The sequence below is a fragment of the Hippopotamus amphibius genome, chromosome 6 (genome assembly GCF_030028045.1).
Source record: "Hippopotamus amphibius kiboko isolate mHipAmp2 chromosome 6, mHipAmp2.hap2, whole genome shotgun sequence".
NCBI lineage: Eukaryota > Metazoa > Chordata > Mammalia > Artiodactyla > Hippopotamidae > Hippopotamus > Hippopotamus amphibius.
Window position 1 is genome coordinate 41,180,241 of NC_080191.1, and position 20,633 is coordinate 41,200,873.

Below are 20,633 nucleotides of genomic sequence, written 5' to 3' on the forward strand. Positions count from 1 at the left end.
TAGGTTGTAAAACAAACTTGTAATACTATAAAGAATAAAAAATACACCTACCTACAAGAGAAAAACAGAACAAAACTGAAACCACTATAATATAAATTCTACTTATCAGAAAAGCTAAGGAATATTGTGACTTGCTTTACTGAGAAATGTATCAATACTCCAAGAAAATAAACATATACATATTTAAAAAGTATGACAATCCACATATGTTCTCTAATCACATTCAGAATGAAGACATCAGAGGACACAGATTAATTTCTTTGTTGATTCAGGACTTTCAAAGAACTTCAGAGTCTTTATTATTTTGAGACAGTAGGTATATTTGCCATTTCACTTAGTAAGTGTCCTCTTTCTTTCCTGACAAATGTGCCACTGGCTCCCCCACCTAACAGTTCTAACAAGAAATATATTACCACTCTAAAAAGATTTCAAAAGAAATACTTTAACCAGAGGTATATGAATAGCTATATTCTCCTAGACTCTCTCCAAAGTTATCACTGAACACAGTAACACATGCAAGAGGAGTAATAGACTGGATTAGATCTAGATGGTAGGAGACAGGTTTAATTACTTGTTTGTTGACTCTGTCTCATGGAAGCATAGTACAGAAAGTACAAAGATGAATTAAGCCTGGTTATTTGAATTTACTGATCATTTTGATCCTAGACAGAAGACAGTTCACTAAAAAAAGTTACCTTTCCTATATAACTCGATATTATAATTATATATATATATAAAATTTAAATTAAGAGTCTTTCTCATCATTTTAATTCAAAATCAACACAATTTGACATATACTCAGGGAAGTGACAACCAAAATTTCTCCCAGAGAATAATTAGATATATATATATATATATATATATATATATATATATATATATATAAAATTACTGCCTTTTTCTGTGTTTTTTTTAAATCTTTTAGTAAACATTCTTTTAAACTATTTTCATAGAATTTGGAAGAGTAAAAAATGTACGTAGACTACATTGAAAATGACAATAAAAAAAATTTCCCTGATAATTGAAAGCTTTTTTCTAAAAATAGTCTAAAATATTTCATGCTTTGTTTCATGCATTTTCAACATATATTACATATTTATTTAAAAGACTGTACACCATTTCAGAATGAAAATTTTGAAATATAGTGACTACCTTTCCCTTTCTTCGCCAGTCTCATCCAAGACCCATGCATACGCAAACGAAGCTTTGCCAGCCTTTTTAGACTCTTGTTCATACTTATGCATAGTTCTTTTGTTTACATTACCCAGAAGGTAAAGCAAATGGCCCATCAGAGTACTCTTCCCAGCATCAACATGACCTAAGGAAAATTGATTCAGGATTAATACTAGGTTCATTCTCCAGATGTTGTTCACATTGAGGCATTGCATGAATATGTGATTCAACAGTTCATGTCAGTGTTTAGAGTAATAAATACCACTTGTTATCAAATAATAGTTAAAATGTCTAAATGGAGAAAAAAAGAGCATGTTTCTCCAAAGGGGGGAAAATTTCCTTGATTTCTGGAAATTAAAATTGTCAACAAGACACATCATTTTCAAACGTTCACAAAATGAAAATGCCACCACCAAGTCTAATGACCTCTATGGTAACCTGGCGTTATTTCACCCAGAGTGACCTGGGTAACTTGACATCATGATGCAATGCCTCCTTGCTTCACATCTATTTACACCCACACAGCAATGTAGAGTGGAACACGTTCCCATGCTGCCACTAGAAAGTTACTGGGCTCGAGCAAGCTGACTGACATGCAGAGGAGCAAAGGGTGTTACCAATGACCACTAGGTTGAGGAGCTGCTTCCCTCCTTGTCGCTTTTCCAGCTCTGCTTTGATATCTATTTGTTGCCTCAGCTTGCTAGACTTTTTCACTGGTGTTGGTGTTGAACTCTGTTCCTCCGATGCTTGAATGGTGTGGGATGGAAGAGCTGATTTAGAAGCAATCTCAAGTACATCAGAAGAAACAAGGCTGGCATCTTCACTAGAATGTCCTTTTTGAGGTGCGTGGCCACTATGACCATTCTCTTCAACAGTTACTCTACAGAAAGCAGAGATAGGAATAAAATGTTTAAAACAACTTGACTGACATTCCACAATGTCAGAAGGGCAGAAGTTGTCTCTTCATATTCCTTACACTTGCAGACCAAAAACTGATCTCCACTAAATGGCTGGAGTCTGTTAAGGTAGAAATGATAAGTAGCTAGACCCAAACCACACAAATACACACATGGAAGATCCCAGGAGAAAAACAGACTACCAAAAACAAAGATAAGAAGAAAATATCCCATAAAATAACTGAAATTCAATGTCTAAGCCTACAGCTTAGCCATACAATCCTATCAAAACAGATGGCACAAAGGAGATATTTTGTGAAAAATTGGCACTAAGTGTGTTCCTGGAGATAAAGTAGTATTAAAAAAATAGCTTTATCAGTTTTATCCCTAACCCATTCCTCCAACAGGACAGTTTTTTGCTCAAACACTATCCTCAAGGGAAACATCTCTAAATGTCTACATTTTCTCATTACTTTCGGAAAGGAGTTTTAATTCATTAATTCAACCAACACTTGATTCACTAAAAACTATATTAACATATACTAGGCAGTGATGTTGAGAAGAAAAGATAAAGAAATGAAGTTATCAACTGATCCCAACAGCTTACAATCTAGTGAGGAACTCAGATATGTAAAGCAGAAACAATACCATGCAGCCTAACTTATTTTCTCTTTGACAATGCAATGCCTCCAGAAGTAAACACTGATCTTAGTTCTTCATTAGTTCTTGGACTATCCTCCATAGAAACTATACCAGTGCTATCCCATGGATAACTATGAAGGGTGTAATCTAATCAACCAGACTGCAATGTGTCTTACCTTTCCTTCAATGACACAGAATTAGGACAAAGAACAGGTTAAATTGCAAGTTGTTAAGAATGAAACCAATTATATCTAACTCAGTGTGGAGCTGGCAGAGAAAAATTACATACAGAAAGCAGTTTACAAAAATCATTTAAGGATTGCAGCCTAATGCAAATATGTACAAAGAGTAAATCTATTTTCTTCTGGCCCACAGTGACAAAAACAGATTCATTGTTCCCTCTCAGGGCTTTTTTATATGCTCAACACTGACCCTTCATCCTGTGCCTCAGGAAAGAATCACAGTAGTTATATTCGCAACTTCATTAAAAGCCTCATATCCATTTCCATCTTATTTTGCTTCTGCAAATCTCCACTAACCAACTTTGGTGTTTACTTTTAACACTGCTTAGACAGATTAACTTCATCTCAAACTACAGGGAAGAAATTTAAGTATGTGGAAAATGTTCTCACTCTTTTAAAAGAGTCCAAACAACAACAAAAAGAGTCCAACAGACTAAGTAAATCACATTTAAACTATAATTTGCAAACATTTATTTGAGTGACCACTGCTAGTTCTCTAAAACAAAAACATGACAACTCTGCATTTAGAGGAGTAAAAAAAAACCCTACGAATTAACAAATACAAATGAAAGTATTCAACCAGAATGACTAGTCATAGACTCTGGTTCTGATCAGACCTGGGAGAAATCACAATCTCTGGTTTCAAATCTTTCTGTTTTTAGTGACAGAGGCTTTTCTTCAAAGGAAAGCTCATGCTAACTCCAACATGGAAAGTAGATAAAAGCAAAACAGCTATGGCTAAAAAAGTGGGTCGCCGCCTGAAGCTCACCCCCAATCCAGGCAGCCCTGCTCAGAATAGGAAGAGTGTCACAAAACATGATCTGACTTGATTATTTCACTTATAATTCAGTAACATAAGGTTTGCTTTTCTCTCGCTTTCATAACATTTGTTCACTAAACTGTAGAGTGTTAGAGGAAAGGGCCAAAGTAATTAGAAAAGCATCCTAGGTAAGTCTGTACTTAGTAAAAAAACTTCTGCATATTATGAAATAAAAGCTAATGTTTTAAGATTTTGAAAAATCTCAAAGATGTGGGCTAAAAATGACCATTCTGGGTTCAGGGCTATAATTACTGACTGGTACAAAAGAAAGAAAAGGTTGGTTGAATATTTTCTCATGTGCTTTCTGATATAATTTTGCAATCTTATCTATTATTATAAAATGACCCATCTGGTTTTTCTTTTAACCATCCTTCCAAAAGTGGGAATATTTCTACGTGAATCTAGAGGCTTAGTCTTTCTTTGTGAGTTATTTAAATGACACTGGAAAGCTAATAATTTAGAATGAAGAAGTTAACCACAGAGTTATTAGTTCTCTATGCAAGGTTCTAACAATTTTTACTTACTGCATTTTTTAGAGATATTTACTAACTTTACTATTAGTGAAGAAAAGTTTGCTGTTTCAGTTTCTTCTAAGAAATGCATTATCCTTTTTTTAGCTGCCACTGGGAATCACACTGTGTAGAAATCTATGATGCTGAAATATTGACTCAAAAGTATTTAATTATGTTTCTCTCTGCTTTCTTGAGACCAAATCAAAACAACAGCCTAAGTATTATCCTTACTATAAATCCCCCCCCAAATCCCATAGAAGTATTTGACATAAATATAGCTTGTTCCTTGAGCAACATTATGCATTTGTGAGCATCTCCATCTCTACCTGCAGACCGTTCACATTCTGATGACTTCTTACACAGGGCCACATCAAAATATTGGCTCATAGGCTGCTTTTTATCTTTATACTATTTCCGAGTTTATTTTTAAAATAAAATGTATTTCCCCAAGGACTCCAATTAATAAATATTTAAACAACTATTCTATGAAAGGGATATGATGATGAACATTAATGGTCTCTGTTCTCACGAAGCATATAGTCTTGCAAGATTTTGAAAGGCTTACATTACACTTGTAAAGCACAGAGGTGAGTTTCCAAGAATTACTTACTTGTATTTACTATTTATTTTTCCTTGATCATTTATTACCCATTATTTTTATAAACAGTCACATAAATAACTATGCATTTACTTCTAATATATAGAGTAATAGACAAGTCTAGAATCAAGCCTATTTTCTCACTCCCTTTGTTTTGTGCTATGCTTATTTGCATGTTGCTTTCTAAGCCTCTGAAAGAATTTTTTGCATGAGATTATAAAATCCTTAGAACAAGGATTTGTGTATTCTATTTATTTTCTCCTCTCTCAACATAAATAATCCCATAATAGGATTAAATGGCACTCAAGACATGAGAATAAAAAAGGTACTTATGATTCTGACAACCCAACCTTAATTCAGAGACAAAAGAAATACACTGAACTTTTTGTTACTGAAATCAGGATTCAAAATTATTTTAATGGGTTAAAGTCACTCAATTAAAAATTAACTTTTTCATTCATTTATTTAACTAACATATATGGAATGCCTACTATGTCCTAGATATGGAGTTCTTTCCCTCACTAAATTTGAAATCTAATGAATAAAGTCTTGCTTCTATAAAATAAAATTTAAGAAATGAACTAGGTAATCATTAATTTTCTTCCCAACCAAGATTCATGGAATCTTCTATTAATTTACATAAAAGAATGTTGTAAGGGAAGAAAAAAAATGGCTACTGAGTTTGTATTTCCTGAAATTGGGGGGAAAAACTCTATTGTTTATATTTGATAATAGTGTTTCTTATCTAACTGGTAGACAAAATATAATTTGTAAATTATAATTTATAAATAATAGATTTAGGAAATGTTTGAAAAACCTGAACACTTTTAAAGAGGTTTAATGTCTCTAAACTGTGCTGTTATGTCTCAAGCAACCCACTTCCCTTGTCTATAAAAACTCCTGAGAGAATTCTAAAGCCTGTGAAAAGAAAGAATAACTGAGTGCTACTGAAGTATGACTTATCACTTCTTACTAGATATTTGCAATTCTAGATATGTTTTATTTTATATTTTATGTCTTTGTTATACTGACCCATTTTATTCAGCATGAAAATCTAAAAGAGTTTAAAGATAACAGTAAAAAAAATTAATGATTCCATGATTCACCAACTACACTTAATTCCCAAACACTGCTTACTTACGCCATCTAGTGGCACAAGGATTCCCTACCTCACAGTGCTAGATTTCACAAAACCATAGGTTTTTAATGTTAAAGTAGCTATATTTAATTTGCATAAGGAAATTGACAGTGAGGTAAGTTAATATACATAGATTAATCTAGAACCAAGCCTAATTTCTCATCCCCTTTTCTTTGTACTATGCCATACTGAGGACACATTATACTTCAATGATTGTATTAGGCAAAATTAAAATAGATTCTCTTCCTTATACTCTAACAAGGAGATAATACTAATTACAAAAAAGGGGGGAGGGGTTAAAAATCTTACCCAGGCACTTCAAATCCCATAGTTTGCTTCTTTCCCGATACAGTCATTTTAGCAACTTTTGGCACAATTTCAGATTCACTTCGAGATGACTGGGAATCTATTGATTTTCCTAATTAAAGAGTAAAATATAAAAGGCTAATTAATTCAAGTTGATTCCTAGAAACATTTATTACATATTAAGCACATATTATGGTAATCTTCACAGAATCACATCTTTATACATAGTGTTTCTCTAAAAAAATTCAGCGAAATATTAAAATGCTAAAAGAAATTCTTCTGTCACCCTATTCTGGGAAATCCCCTATTGTCGGGACTCTGCTATGCTTAACCTCCACCAAATCTCTTCCTAATTCTGAACTGACTCTTAAGTTTCAGTATTAAGAGGTCACAAGGTGGTTTCTGCACCGAGCCTCATTCTGACATTTTACCTAGACCCTGTATCTCCCTCTCCTACCACGCCCTTTCACAATACTAAAATTGTCCAGTCAGTTAGCAGATGGCTAAACTATTTTTAATCGTGATATCTATAAACTGATGAGCAAGTTGAGAGTCTGCTGAATTGTGCTAGACATTGCATATATTTTACTTGCTCACAATACTAGACTCAGTAAGATATCTGATATCCATATAGAATATGAGGGAAGAGGTCAATATAGAAAAAGTGAGTTAAGAAACGTAAAGGAGGATAAATTACGAGCTGGATCAAAGTAAGACTTTTATGCATTTGATCCTTTAAAAAAAAAATGTGTAATTCATGAACTTCTTTAGAATGTATCTTTATTATTTTCAGTAAGAGTCCCATCAGGATTGGGTCCACATAAAACTATGGAAACTGCATTGCTACACTGGTAAATGTATGTACAGAAATTAGTTTTAAAAATCAGAAAAGATAAATTAATGTACATAATTCATTCAAAATATTTACTATTTGCCTACTATATGCTAAGCACTATGCTGGAAATAAAATGGTGAACAAAAGCAGACATAATCCTTGTACTTAGGGAGTTTACAGTCTAGCGGAGGTAACATACCAACTGATACCAAAAAAAAAGTAAAATTAAAACAGTGCTGTAATCTGTATCTGTTATTATCAGATTTGGTGACAGGGCACATGAATTAGAGTGCTTCCACAGGAAAATGAGAGTTAAGTGAAGACACAAAAAATGAGTAGGAATAAACTACCCAGAAAGGAAGAGCACTCCAAACAGAGAGTAGCTTGTATAATGGCACTGCTGTAGGAGGCAGCATGACTTTCAGAGGGAGTAAAAGCAGAGGGGGAGAGGGAGCGTAGATAAATGAAGCTGAAAGTGGGGGCAATGGCCAGGCAATGCAGGACCTTTAAGCCACAGCAAAGATCCTAACGTTTGTTCTAACACAACTGGAAGCCAACAAAATGACGTAAGAAAGTGGCGGGAAGGGAAAGAGAGGAGAAGATAAAATCAAGGGTCAAACTCAAAGGAGAAGTCTGGGCTGGAAAATATAATTTATGATTCATCAGCACATAAACAGTTGTTGAAGGCACTGACATACATGAGATCACCAAAGTAGAGAATACTGAGTAAGAGAAGAAGTGGTCTGAGGACAGAGCCTTGGAAGAAATTCCATCTTTAATCACAAGATAGAGGACAGCAAGAAAGACGACAATGAGCTTGCAAAAAGATGACAGGGACGGGCCGGGGAGGACGGTGCTGAGGAAGCTAGGCGAAGTGGCATCACCAGTCTGAGGATGCTGTTCAGTCAAGTGAGACGACTGAAAACATTCACTAGGGACACGATTCCTTTAGATAAAGGTCATTGGTAGAATTAGCAAGAACCATCTGAGTGAAGTGAGGGAAAGAAAAGCTAGAATGGGTTAAAAAAGTGAAGGTGAGAAAACAGAGGCAGCAAGTACATGTCCACTATCTCTAATGCATAATCCCGAAATCCAAAAGCTCTGAAAAATTAAGCTTTTTTTGTTTTAACCCACTTGGAAGCAAAACCTGACCTGGACTACAGTGAAGTTTTTGTAGCCCTCATTTATCCCACTTAAAGCAGAAAGCCATACATTTCAGTGCAGAAATAACAATGTGATGATTAAAGGGTGCTGCCCCAAATCCCACTGGGGTTATCACACCACAGATGTTAATGCTTTTCTAAATCCAAAACATTCTGATTTCTGAGTCAAATCCGGTCCCAAGGGCTTTAGATAAGCAATTGTAGATATGCACTAATGACTCAAAAAAATCTGGTTGGAAAGGGAGGAATGTAGTAGAATGGTAGCAAAAGAGAGACATGGGATCATCTGATGGAAAAAATAAAACTGAGAGGGCCTGGTTGAAAATATCAGGAAGAAGAAAGATCATGTCCGATATTTTAGAGTTTCTGAGAATGTAGAGAGGGATGGGACATAAAGCACAGATAGAAACTGAACTAAAATACGAGAAAGGCACTTTTATCATAATAGAAGCCAGATTTGTATGTTGAGAAGCTAGAAGATGAAAACTCCTAATAATTAGCTTTTGTTTTCTCCATAACATAGCAACAAGTTACCTGGTGAGACTTGAGGGTGAATAAGGAAAGCAAAAAAACTGGTGAAGCAAATAAAGTGTTCAATAATCTTTGCACAAAAAATGAGTTGAATACACACAAAGACAGGGGAATCGTTAGACAGTACTGAGGACCCATTTAAGATCTGTGATATTGAATCTGCAGGGGAATCACTGCCTATCTATATGCCTTTTTCCAGCAATGTTCAGCCCTTCAGGAACAGGCACAGAGAAGACACTCACTGCTTCATTCAGAGTTAAGTTTCTACCCAACAGGCACAAAAAAAGGGCAGAGAAACAAGGTGGTTGAAGGTATTGGCAGCAAAAGGGGGGAAAGTTATTGAAATTATAAATAATGAGCTCTAAGCTGAATTAAACAAATAAAATGACAAAGGAAGAGTACTGATGCACTGAAAGAAAGCTGAGAGGTCCAAAGGTCAAGAAAAGGTAATGATGTAAGAAATACAACTAGGTGGCTGTGGTCAGAATGGGACAAAGTGATCTCATGATTTTGGGGGGCGAGTTATAGTGAACTGCTGATGAGAGGTGAAGGTCACTGGAAATGAGGTGGTCAGAGAACTGCACGTGCAGGGTGCTGGACGTGTTTTTCCACATCAGTGCCCAAGCTATGGTCATGAAGGGCTTAGGGTGTAGGAGAAAACTGTAAGCCAGCTGCTGAAGTCTTAATGCATAAGGAAAAGTAATCATGAGATTGTTCAGGAGATGACAGCAGTGAAGACTAATAACAGGCTGGTTTGAGCAAAAGGCAGAAACTTCAAAGGAGCAGAGATATAAGAGGAAAAAACGAAGGAGACGAGTGAAGGAATAATTGTTGGAAAAGGCAGAAAAGAAAATAAAGTTGACCTTCCGGACCCTGGGGTTTGAGAGGCAAGGAAGTAGGAAAAAACACTAGGAAAGCAGACAGAACTGTGGAGGGGCATGATTTCCATGACAAAAGCAGTTTCAAAGTTCTAGCAAAGGTAGAAAGGAGTGAGAGCTGAGTGAGTGATGAGGCAGGAGGACACTGACAGCAGGAGGATGATGATGATAATGATGATAGGGAGGAAGAGGGTGAGGGAGCGAGGCGTGTAGGTGGGGAGAGCACCCTGACTGACAGAGGCATGGCAGACTCTGGGCTCTGTCAAAATAGGGGGAAAGACCCATAAAGCATAAAAATGTCTCAGTCCAAGCTATACAGGGCTAATTCCCACTTCCTAGTAAGATTAAATTTAATACCTTCTAACTATTTTGTGTGTAAAAAATCCCTTGACTCACTTATACATTTAGTACACTGAAATACTGTAATGTTGACTTTAAAAAAAAAAGTAGGTGGGTCATTAAAAAAAAGGTCTTTAAGCATAGAGAAAAGTCACAATATGAACCTGTAATATTTGGGGGGATGCAGTAAATATTTTTCACTTCTGGTGATTCGTATCTACAGGATATCAAACCTAAGATGTAGTATTTCAAAAATTTGATTATATAAATCAAAGTCTTTTTTAGAGGAAAAAGTACTACAGATCTGAATATTACCCGTTAAAGCAATGGTTTGTAAACCTTTTTATTTAGGTCAGATCCCCCCTTTGGAAAAGCTGATGAAAACAACGGGACACTCTTGACAGAAAAATACACCACACAAAATTTTGCATCCTATTTCAAGGAGTTCAATAATTCCAATCCTAGAACCCTCCCCTTGAGAGAGAACCTTGATTCAGGCTATTTTGGAAACACGTTAATTCAATCTGATGTTATCCATAGTCAATAAAAATACACGTTTAGTAAATTTTCCATTAAGCTGTTATTAACAGCAGGGTACTTCCACTTATTCAACTGCATTACACAGTCCCCCTCATAACTAGCATCATGCTGATGACAGGCAAAATCTACTGACATAGGTCAGAAATGAACAGATAACTACAATAACCAGTCATGGATCAATAAGAGAGACATACATCCATCACACACAAGTGTAAAATGTTTACTGTATTTCCTCATCTCCCCCGACCAACCAGAAATTCATTTTCTGTATAACAATCTCAAGAAATTGAATACAATACATTTTCAGAAAGTCCCCAAATAATGGCAGCATGGAATGAATGAATACTGGATGGAAAAAAGGAGCTTGGATTCTGATTCCTGCTCTGCCACTAATCAACTGCTACCTACCTTACAGCTTAAACCGTTCATTTAATTTCACTAGCTTCAAGTTTTCTCATCTACATCATGAAGTAAATTAAATGGTTTCTAGTTCTGCGAATGTATGTGTCTATGACTCCCAAACCATGAAGACGTCCTTTAAATCAAACAGCCTACTAGGAGGTAAAATAAAATGTGCCATTCCAAAGGAAAAGTATCTATGTCCCACGCCCCACCCCTCAGTCATGTAGAACCCACCCACCAAATCATGGTTGCCAAAAAGAAACACATTTTGAAGATTCACATATTAGTGATTAGTGTTCCGTCTCTAGTAGGATGAAGAATTGATCATCTTTTAGATTTTTCGTTTGGATGAAAAGAACAGCTACCCAGTTAATCAAGTCCAACCTGCCTGTTTCATAGCCCCCGCCCCCACCCCACCCCCAAACAAAAACCAAGGAACGAAGAAATGACTTCACCTTGGTAACAGGGCCTGTACTTCATCAGTTCACCTACCTGTCCAGTTCACCTTTCTCATACTCCAGTTGTCTCTAAAGCAAAGCCTTCTTCTGTCCCTAGTGGTCACCCCTTACTCCTTGCTGGGCTGCTTCCTCCAGAACTCTACTGCTTCTTTCCTGGGGCTAAGACCTAAGTAGCAGAACCTATTTAGATCTGTCTCTTGAATGTGAAATTATCTAGGTCTCTTGTCCTGAAGACTTCTTTCAATATATGCTCCTTTGTAAAAGATTCAAAGCTAAATCTCCCTAGCACCACAAGGTTGTCATAGACTTGTTGAATTTAATGAAATTTTCTGCTTACACATCCACAAGATTTACCCTCTTTTGACTCATTCCTTTGGTCTTTAAAACACAACTGATATTAGACTACTAGCTCTTTGAGGGCAGGAACTGCCTTATACACCTGTCCACATGGTACACCGCACATGACACCGTGCTCTGCTCATGACAAGCACTGAAGAAACAGAGTTTAATGATTAACCCCTGAGAGTTTAAATTTGGAAACCATGAGTTGATCTCTTTTTTTTGCAGGTTATCTTAGTTCTCTTCTTCAGGCAATAACCTCAATTTACTCTCTACCTACTTCTTGTACTTAATACCAGCCAGCTGCTAATGTTTAGAGATCTGCGTTCTAGAAAGCCAATTTGGCACTAGCTATGGGCACTCTTGTATACTTTCCTGCCAGGAGGTTTTTATATGCTCTTTCACCTTCACAACAACCACGGAGAGTGGGTACAATTATTCCTACTTTACTTTAGAGAAACTAAAGTTCAAAGCAGTTAATTTGCCAAAGATAATATTGATACAAACTTGGGCAGTGACATAGCTAGATTTCAAAAAAAAAAAAAAGACATGAATCACATGGAGGCTATTCTCAAAGAGCTTATATACTATTCTGAGACAATTATAAGCATTGTGGAGATTAAGTTGTAGAAACAATAAGCAAGAGAACTCTAAGTATGCACCTGAATAATTAGGAACAACTTAACAAATGAAATGAGATTTGATCTGACCCTGAAAAATAAAGAGGAGAAAATAACATGAGAAAAGTTATTTTTAAGGGTTAATGGGGCAAATATTCTGAAAAAGACTTGGCAGTGATCAATAAATTTTTGAAGACTATATAACTGAAGCTTTGAAGGAAAGACCTCCTCAAAATAAAAAAGATCTTTTATAGATTTATGTTCAAGGACTATTTTCTCATTCAATAAGCAGAAAATAAAATAAGTAATATTAAATATTCTAAATTAGGGAAGATAATTACCGAGACTATTTAGAAATAGGAAAGGCTAAATTAAGAAGAGGTAAGAGAAAAACTATAGAAACTTACATGTAATAATGATTTCTCCATAAAACATGCTGCCATGTCTCATCAGTCTATAATTTCTTAAGACTTTCTCCTAGCCATTAATGAGGCATCCCCCACTTTTCAGTTCTAGAATGCTTTAAACTCTACAGATATCTTCCACCCTGCAATAATCACTTCTAATTAACATGGCTAGAAATCTAAGGCTCTGCCACCAAAAAATTCAAGAAATTCATGAACTTGAGCCTTGACCTAGTCATCAAATACTCTAGAGACTGAGTTTATCCCATGTGTAAAATAAGGATATCACCACCTATACCATCAACCTGACAAAGATTTTGTAATAAATATTATACTAGTAAAAGCACACCAACTATTTTAAAATATTTCTCAACTAAAAAACAAAACAAAAAAAAACAACAGACCTTATTCTATGGAATTATCTCATCATTGTTCATAGATTATCCTTGCCAGAAAACTCCTAAATCAAAAATAATTGCTGAAGTTTGTGGTCAATACACATTTACTGTAAATATCTTTAGTTTGACTGGATGTTGCTGTACCCTATAACCTCCTTTATTTTTTAAGCAATTTTAGGCAATTACAGGATCAAAAAGTGCTAGAATAAACAAGCACCTAGTCATAGATAAACAGTAACACAAAAAGTATACCTCACCTTGGCCTGAATCCAGCGTTTTTTTAAATTTGCTTAAGTGTCATACAAGTAAGTTTCAAGAGTACATACAAAAAAAAAAAAAAAAGAATGATCTGGTAGTACGAAATCCACTGGGATTATTGTGGGGGAGGGGGGAACATGCTTAGCTGATGTTCATGTGGACGAGTAAATGTGAGAGAATGACCAACAAAATTTTTAAATTAAGGACAATGATGGACTGGAACTATCAGATATCAGATATTATAAAGCTGAAGTAAATTAAAATGTGGTAATAGCACCAAAATAGCTTGATGAATTAGAGCACCTGCAAATGAACCAATTAATAGGAATATACTTATGTCTGCTATACATAAAAATAAAAACTGAATATATGGAAAAATACATAGGAATATATAGGTTACACACAGTTTTAAGTAGGAATTTAACATATGCAAAGAGATGTTTCAAATCAGTGGGGGAAAATGGGTTATATTCAATACTGTATTGGGAATACTGGACATCCATTTGAGAAAAAGACTATCATGTTTATAGTGTATCATATATAAATTCCCTGTTGATTAAAAATATGAAAAGAAAAATATAAAAATGTATTTAATTTTCAGGTAAGGAAGACTGGCAAATTTTACATAAAAATTTTTTAAATTTTCCCTGATTAAAGATATCACAAGCAAACATAAAAGTATGTGAGGAAATACGTACAAGAGCTCCTACAAGCCAATAAATGGACCAGTTCAAAATACACACGTCAAAGAAAGGTGTGACAGAGGAAACAGGGGGGTGGGGAGGCGTGACCAGGAGGAGGGAGGGGAGGACGGAAAAGAGGAGATGGTGCAAGGGGGGTGGACAAATGGTTAAAGGGAGCAGAGGAATAAGTGGAAGGATTTCTACTTTTTTAAATTTGCATCCAGCACCGCAAAGGAAAATGGACAAAAGAACACTATCTGACACCGCTGGGAAGAGTACAGCCTGGTACAACCTTTGGCAGGCAGAAATTTGATAAAATAAAATACTTTACTATATACACGATATTTCTGGGAATGTGTTCTACAGAAACACTAATGCTACTGTGCAACAATATATAAACAAGATTGTTTACTGTGGTGCTATCTGTAATGGGGGAAAAAACTACAGATGTACCTCAATAAGGGAATGGTTAAACAAATTATGATGCATCCAAAGAAATAATTTGCTCCAGATAAAACAGTAAACCTACATGCATGAAAAGAAAACCATGACATGTTAAATGGAAAAAGCAATTGCAATATTAAACAGCAAAGATGCTATATTCATTATGTTATTGGCATTAAAAAGTCTACAAGAATGTAAGTGAACTTTTAAAAGTGATTACTTCTATAGAGAGAGAAAGAGAAGTATCTTATGATATCCCTTACAGGCGGAATCTAAAAAGAAATGATACAAATGAACCTATTTACAAAATAGAAACAGACTCACAGACTTCGAGAACACACTTATGGTTATCAGTGAGGAAGGGTGGGGGGAAGGGATAGAGAGTTTGGGATTGACATGTACACACTGCTATATTTAAAATGGGTAAACCAACAAAAGCACCTACTGTATAGCACAGGGAACTCTGCCTGGATGGCAGGGGAGTTTGGGGGAGAATGGATACGTGTATAGGTATGGCCGGGTCGCTCTGCTGTGCACCTGAAATTATGACATTGTTATTGGCTATACTGCAATATAAAATAAAGTTTAAAAAAAAAGTGATTACTTCTAGAGAGTGATACTAGGATAGAGAGGAATTGACTTTTCATTTCAAACTTTACATACTTCTGTGCTACAATGACTACATATAATTCTTTAAAACATTTAAGTGAAAAGCATATATATTAAAACATTTCAAAACACTAAAAACTTATTTCTATACTGTTTTTCAGAAATGCTCTTGATTCTTATTTCATGTTTCGAAACAAAGGTACAAAGTTCACCTAATCAATCATCCAATGACAACTTTATATTCAGAATGCTCTAGTAAAGCTGAAAGTTACTAGCAAAAGAATTAAATACATGTTATATACCCAAAAACTACTCCATGTCAAAATCCTGCAATTCAACTCTCACTTGAGAGTCTGGTAAAGTAGGTAAGACATAGACTCTGCTGCCAGATGGGCTGGGTTGAATCCAGACCCTGCCACTTCAGTTATGTGACTTCAAGTGAATCATTCCATTTCTCTCTGTGCCTAGTTTCCTCATCTGTAAAATGGTAATAGTAGAACCTACCTAATAGGGATGTTAGGAGAACTTAATGAGTTAACACATGTAAAGTGTTTAGAGTAATGCCTGGCATATATTAAGTACTCAATGACTCATACCCCAATGAATCTATAGACACAAATTACTCTCTCTGACTATTACGTCTTAATTCACGATGGGGAGGAGGGAAATGCCAGCTGTGTGACGCTGTGCTAGGTACTGGAATAGACAGATCAAAGAATAAGACATGATTCCTATCCTTAAGAAACCTTAAGTCTAACAGAGATACCACACAAACATTATTACAATGTGAACTGCTCTAATGCAGGCACAATGACAGTGCATAGGAATGGTACTAACCCACCACACTGGAAGAATTAGGCAAGGTTTGCTTCAAAAGACTTGGAGGGAAAAATAAGGAATAGGAGCTCAGGGAACATGACACAATGCATACAACTGACTGTAGACAGGCATGGCTGCGATATAGGGAAAGAGATTAACTGGGTGAGACTTAAGGATAGAAAAACCGGCAACTCATTTAGGGCCGCGTATAACATCTAGCTACTTAACTTGATTTTGAAATATAAGAAGAGCCATTAAAAGAGTTTAAGAATTGGTATGATACACCATATTGTGCTTTAAAATGAACTGTGGAGACAAGACTGAGGGAAAGCAGTTAGAAGATCGTTGTATGGATATGCGTAAGAAATTCTATGAACTGACCTAAGATAAGAACCATTGGAGATGGAGAAAGGGTTAAAGATATTACAAGATAAAATTAGGAACATTTGCTGCCTGAATCTACATAGGAAAGTGAGAGAAAGAACACTTCCTAAACTTTCTAGCAAGGGAAAGTCAGTGGCTATGTCATTATCAAATAGAGAATATATTCCAGAGAACTAAGAGAAGTCTGCTGGTCAGGATCTTGCTTCCTTTGGATGGTCTCTTATTCAAATGCAAAATTAGAGCAGTCCGTAGAGGAACTGCTTCCTCCTAAACAGACGGAGATTGCCACCAAATTTTTTGTGTTTTTTAAAAGACTGCTTAGACGCTATCTTGGGTCTTTAGAGTTTTTCAAGATAAATTATAACATGTGCTTGGCACTGGGGACACAGAGATGAGTAATAGTCTCTGTTTTCAGGTAGCTTTCATTCTAGATGTAATGGACATACAGAATGACAAAACTGAAAGAAAATATAAACAAAGAAATTAAGACAATTTTGCAGGAGACCACAAGTGCTATGACTACAGCTGAGCAGTACCAGAGCATAGAAAATAAATAAGAGGGGACATCCAAAGAAGACATACAGATGGCCAACAAACACATGAAAAGATGCTCAACATCACTCATCATCAGAGAAATGCAAGTTAAAGCCACAATGAGGTATCACCTCACACCGATCAGAATGGCCATCATCACAAAGTCTGGAAACCACAAATGTTGGAGAGGGTGTGGAGAAAAGGGAACTCTCCTGCACTGTTGGTGGGAATGTAAGTTGGTACAGCCACTATGGAAAACTATTTGGAGGTTCCTTAAAAAACTACAAATAGAACTACCATATGATCCAGTCATCCCACTCCTGGGCATATACCCAAAGAAAACCATAATCCCAAAAGAAACTTGTACCATAATGTTTATTGCAGCACTCTTTACAATAGCCAGGACATGGAAGCAACCGAAATGCCCATCAACAAATGAATGGATACAGAAGATGTGGCGTATATATACAATGGAATATTACTCAGCTATAAAAAGGGATGAGATGGAGCTATATGTAATGAGGTGGATAGAACTACAATCTGTCATACAGAGTGAAGTAAGTCAGAAAGAGAAGGACAAATATTGTATGCTAACTCACATATACGGAATCTAAAAATGGTACTGATGAACTCAGTGACAAGAACAAGGACGCAGATACAGAGAATGGACTGGAGAACTCGAGGTATGGGAGGGGGCGGGGGGTGAAGGGGAAACTGAGACGAAGCGAGAGAGTAGCACAGACATATATATACTACCAACTGTAAAATAGTCAGTGGGAAGTTGTTGTATAACAAAGGGAGTCCAACTCGAGGATGGAAGATGCCTTAGAGGACTGGGGCAGGGAGGGTGGGGGGGACTCGAGGGGGGGCAGTCAAGGAAGGGAGGGAATATGGGGATATGTGTATAAAAACAGATGACTGAACCTGGTGTACCCCCGAAAAAAATAAATAAATAAATAAATAAATAAAAAATAAAATAAAAAAAAAAAAATAAGAGGGGACAAGCATGAGAGACAATACATTAACAGAATATGGTGATGAATTAAACGTTAGGGAGGCAAAAAATACAGATCTAAATCCCTAGGACTCTAAATTAGATATGACTATACAACACATTGGATCTGAGATTCTTTCAAGACAAATAGAAATTGGATAGAAACCTGGATCACTGAGTATGCAGAACAGAAGAAATGAGAGCACCATTAAAACACAAGAAGTAACTTGAGACCTGGGAATGGATGAGATAACTTACAGAAAATGAGAGGTGAGAAGGTAGCAAAGGTCCAGTGAAGAAATGCTGACTAACAGAGACAGGCAGAAAATAAGCATTCACATTCCTTGTACGGTCCTTACACAGAACTAGGGTTCATACAATCACGCAAGTTTGCAGGTTGTATTATTAAAGGTCATTTGGTGCAGTCCATCATTTTACAGACGAAATTTAAGTAGATTTCTAAAGATCACGTGCCTGATAAATGGAATTTTTTTCTCCAGGCTATTTCCAAGGCACCCTCTCCTTTCTACCCTGTTTCTGGCTGCATCTCCTCAGGACCTTATGGAACTGGATTTCCCAAGATAATCAAACCAGGTTTATTTTGAAGTTGAAAGTATACAAACTTGCTCAATCAAGTGCCTCTATAAAATGTTCATGCTCTGTCCAAATCATGATTTTGTGATTTTAGTATCTACTCAGATACTTCTGATAATAGTTAATGTTAAAATTAGTAATTCTGACTTTAACATTTGCATTTCAAAACCTCCTAAGAATACAGTTAGAGCCTAGCTGTTAAATCATTCTCAGCTTAACAAAGAAGTATCTATTTAGTACAATTTTAATTTCCAATGGGAAATCAGAAGGGTAGGTTAGTCTTTCTTTAATAACAAACATTTGGACTCTCTCTTCTTAACCTTTTGCTTATGCTCACTTTAGGTGCGAAACGTGATATTTATGGTCTAAAGCATACACAATAGCATAATGCTATCAATTTTAGGTCACACATGATAATCCCAAATTCTTGAAAATAATAATTCCAGACCAAAATGATGTGACGAAATAAAAAAAAAACTTTATTATATATTCACATGCAGCGTACATTGTTTTCATCTGCATTACAAAATATTAAAATAAGTATGTGCCTTACCCCTCCAACTAACCTCTGAGCTCCAGAAGGGTATTTTTAAAATTTTTTCCATAAGATCCAGTCCGGTGGCCAAGTGTGTACTAGGCACTCAAATATTTTACTAAGATTACACAATCTTACATATGGAAAAAAGTAATATATTCTCTGAGCCAGTGATTCTCAGCTTGGGAGGAGAAGGAAGATCAAGAAAACAAGCACGTCCTTGCCCCCTTCCCCTATGAAAATTATTGTCACTGACAGATACTGATGTTGACAAGAACGTAGTATATCTCAGGTGTCCTGGGACAGAAAAATTATGGAGAATGACTTGGCTGGTATAAAACTAATTTCACAGATGAAGTGAGGTTCACATAAATCAAACAATTTGTCCAATTTAACATTCTTTGCAAATTATATCTTGTTTGACTGGTTTGAAATTAATAACTAAAAAGAAGTTTGAAGATCTGTCTCAAGTCAGGCAATTAGTTCAGATGACCTTTTAAGGTTCCTGGCCTCATACCCCTATTTTTAAAAATAACTACTTAGCCTAGTCAGTGAGAATCTCTCCCCCACTTGTATATCATTAAATCTCTAAATGACATCAACTGTAAAATTTTTAACATTTTAATAATATTAGCCACATCAAATAGGGTACTAGTTAATGAAAACTGTTCTCTAGGAAATAATATTCTTAAATTCAATTAAAAACAACCAAGGGTTGTTTGTTTCATATAAAATCCATAACTAAACATGAGAGGTATTAGACATTTAAAAAAATAAGTTTACCTGATGGCATCAATTTCAAATCTGAATAGGACCTATACAGATGTGAAAACACTAGTACAGAACATTAGTTTCTGTTTTAAATTTAAAATGCCTTTTATAATTTTTTAATCAATATCTTTAAAGTATTCTCTGAATCAAACTGGGATGTAAAGATTGACTCCACGCTTAAAAATGTGTGCTGCAGATAGAAAATGAAAAAAGGGAAAACACAGGATACAAAACTGTATGTATAATTATATGTACAAACCTTAATAATGTAAAGAATAAAAATGCATAGGAAAAAAACTGAAAGGAAATATGGCAAAACACAAGATTTTGTCTTTGAGTAAGAAAATCATGAGTGACTTTTCCCCCTTTTTCTACATTAAGAATATGTTACTTTGATATTTAGGAAAATAGTAAGAAAACAGAAAGACTTCAAAAGGAAAAAATTATTTTTTGTATTTACATGGTTAAGATAGAAGACAAGTTTACGATTTAAAGTAATTCAGATCAAAACGCCTTGAGTTTAAAAAACATTTTTAAGGTTTTTCTTTTTAACTGAGGTTTTCCAGGTAAATACACTTTTTGCCATCAATCATTATAGTTCCTATAAACGTTTCAATATAGGCACAAACACACAAATAAAAAGATTTTCAAAATTTCGAAGAAATGAGTGTTAAATTTTCAATGAAAAACTACTTCAAATAGAAAATCATTTCACTGAATCTGACTACACACTTAATTTCTAGTTACCAGATGTACATTCAGAAAGCACACCAA

The 20,633-nt window shown here is 35.5% G+C and overlaps 1 protein-coding gene across 4 annotated transcripts in view; it reads right to left on the reverse strand.

Annotated features, from left to right (window-relative positions):
- Nucleotides 1-20,633, reverse strand: part of HBS1L (HBS1 like translational GTPase) — a 79,205-nt gene that overhangs the window by 23,677 nt on the left and 34,895 nt on the right. For 3 of the 4 annotated variants that reach the window (XM_057738644.1, XM_057738649.1, XM_057738648.1), the window contains 3 exons: nt 6,331-6,439; nt 1,791-2,053; nt 1,153-1,318 (listed from right to left, as the gene is read on the reverse strand). In XM_057738644.1, coding sequence (XP_057594627.1) covers nt 1,153-1,318; nt 1,791-2,053; nt 6,331-6,439 — 538 coding nt within the window. The remainder of the gene's footprint in view (nt 1-1,152; nt 1,319-1,790; nt 2,054-6,330; nt 6,440-20,633) is intronic. The other variant, XM_057738645.1, reaches the window with a different exon arrangement.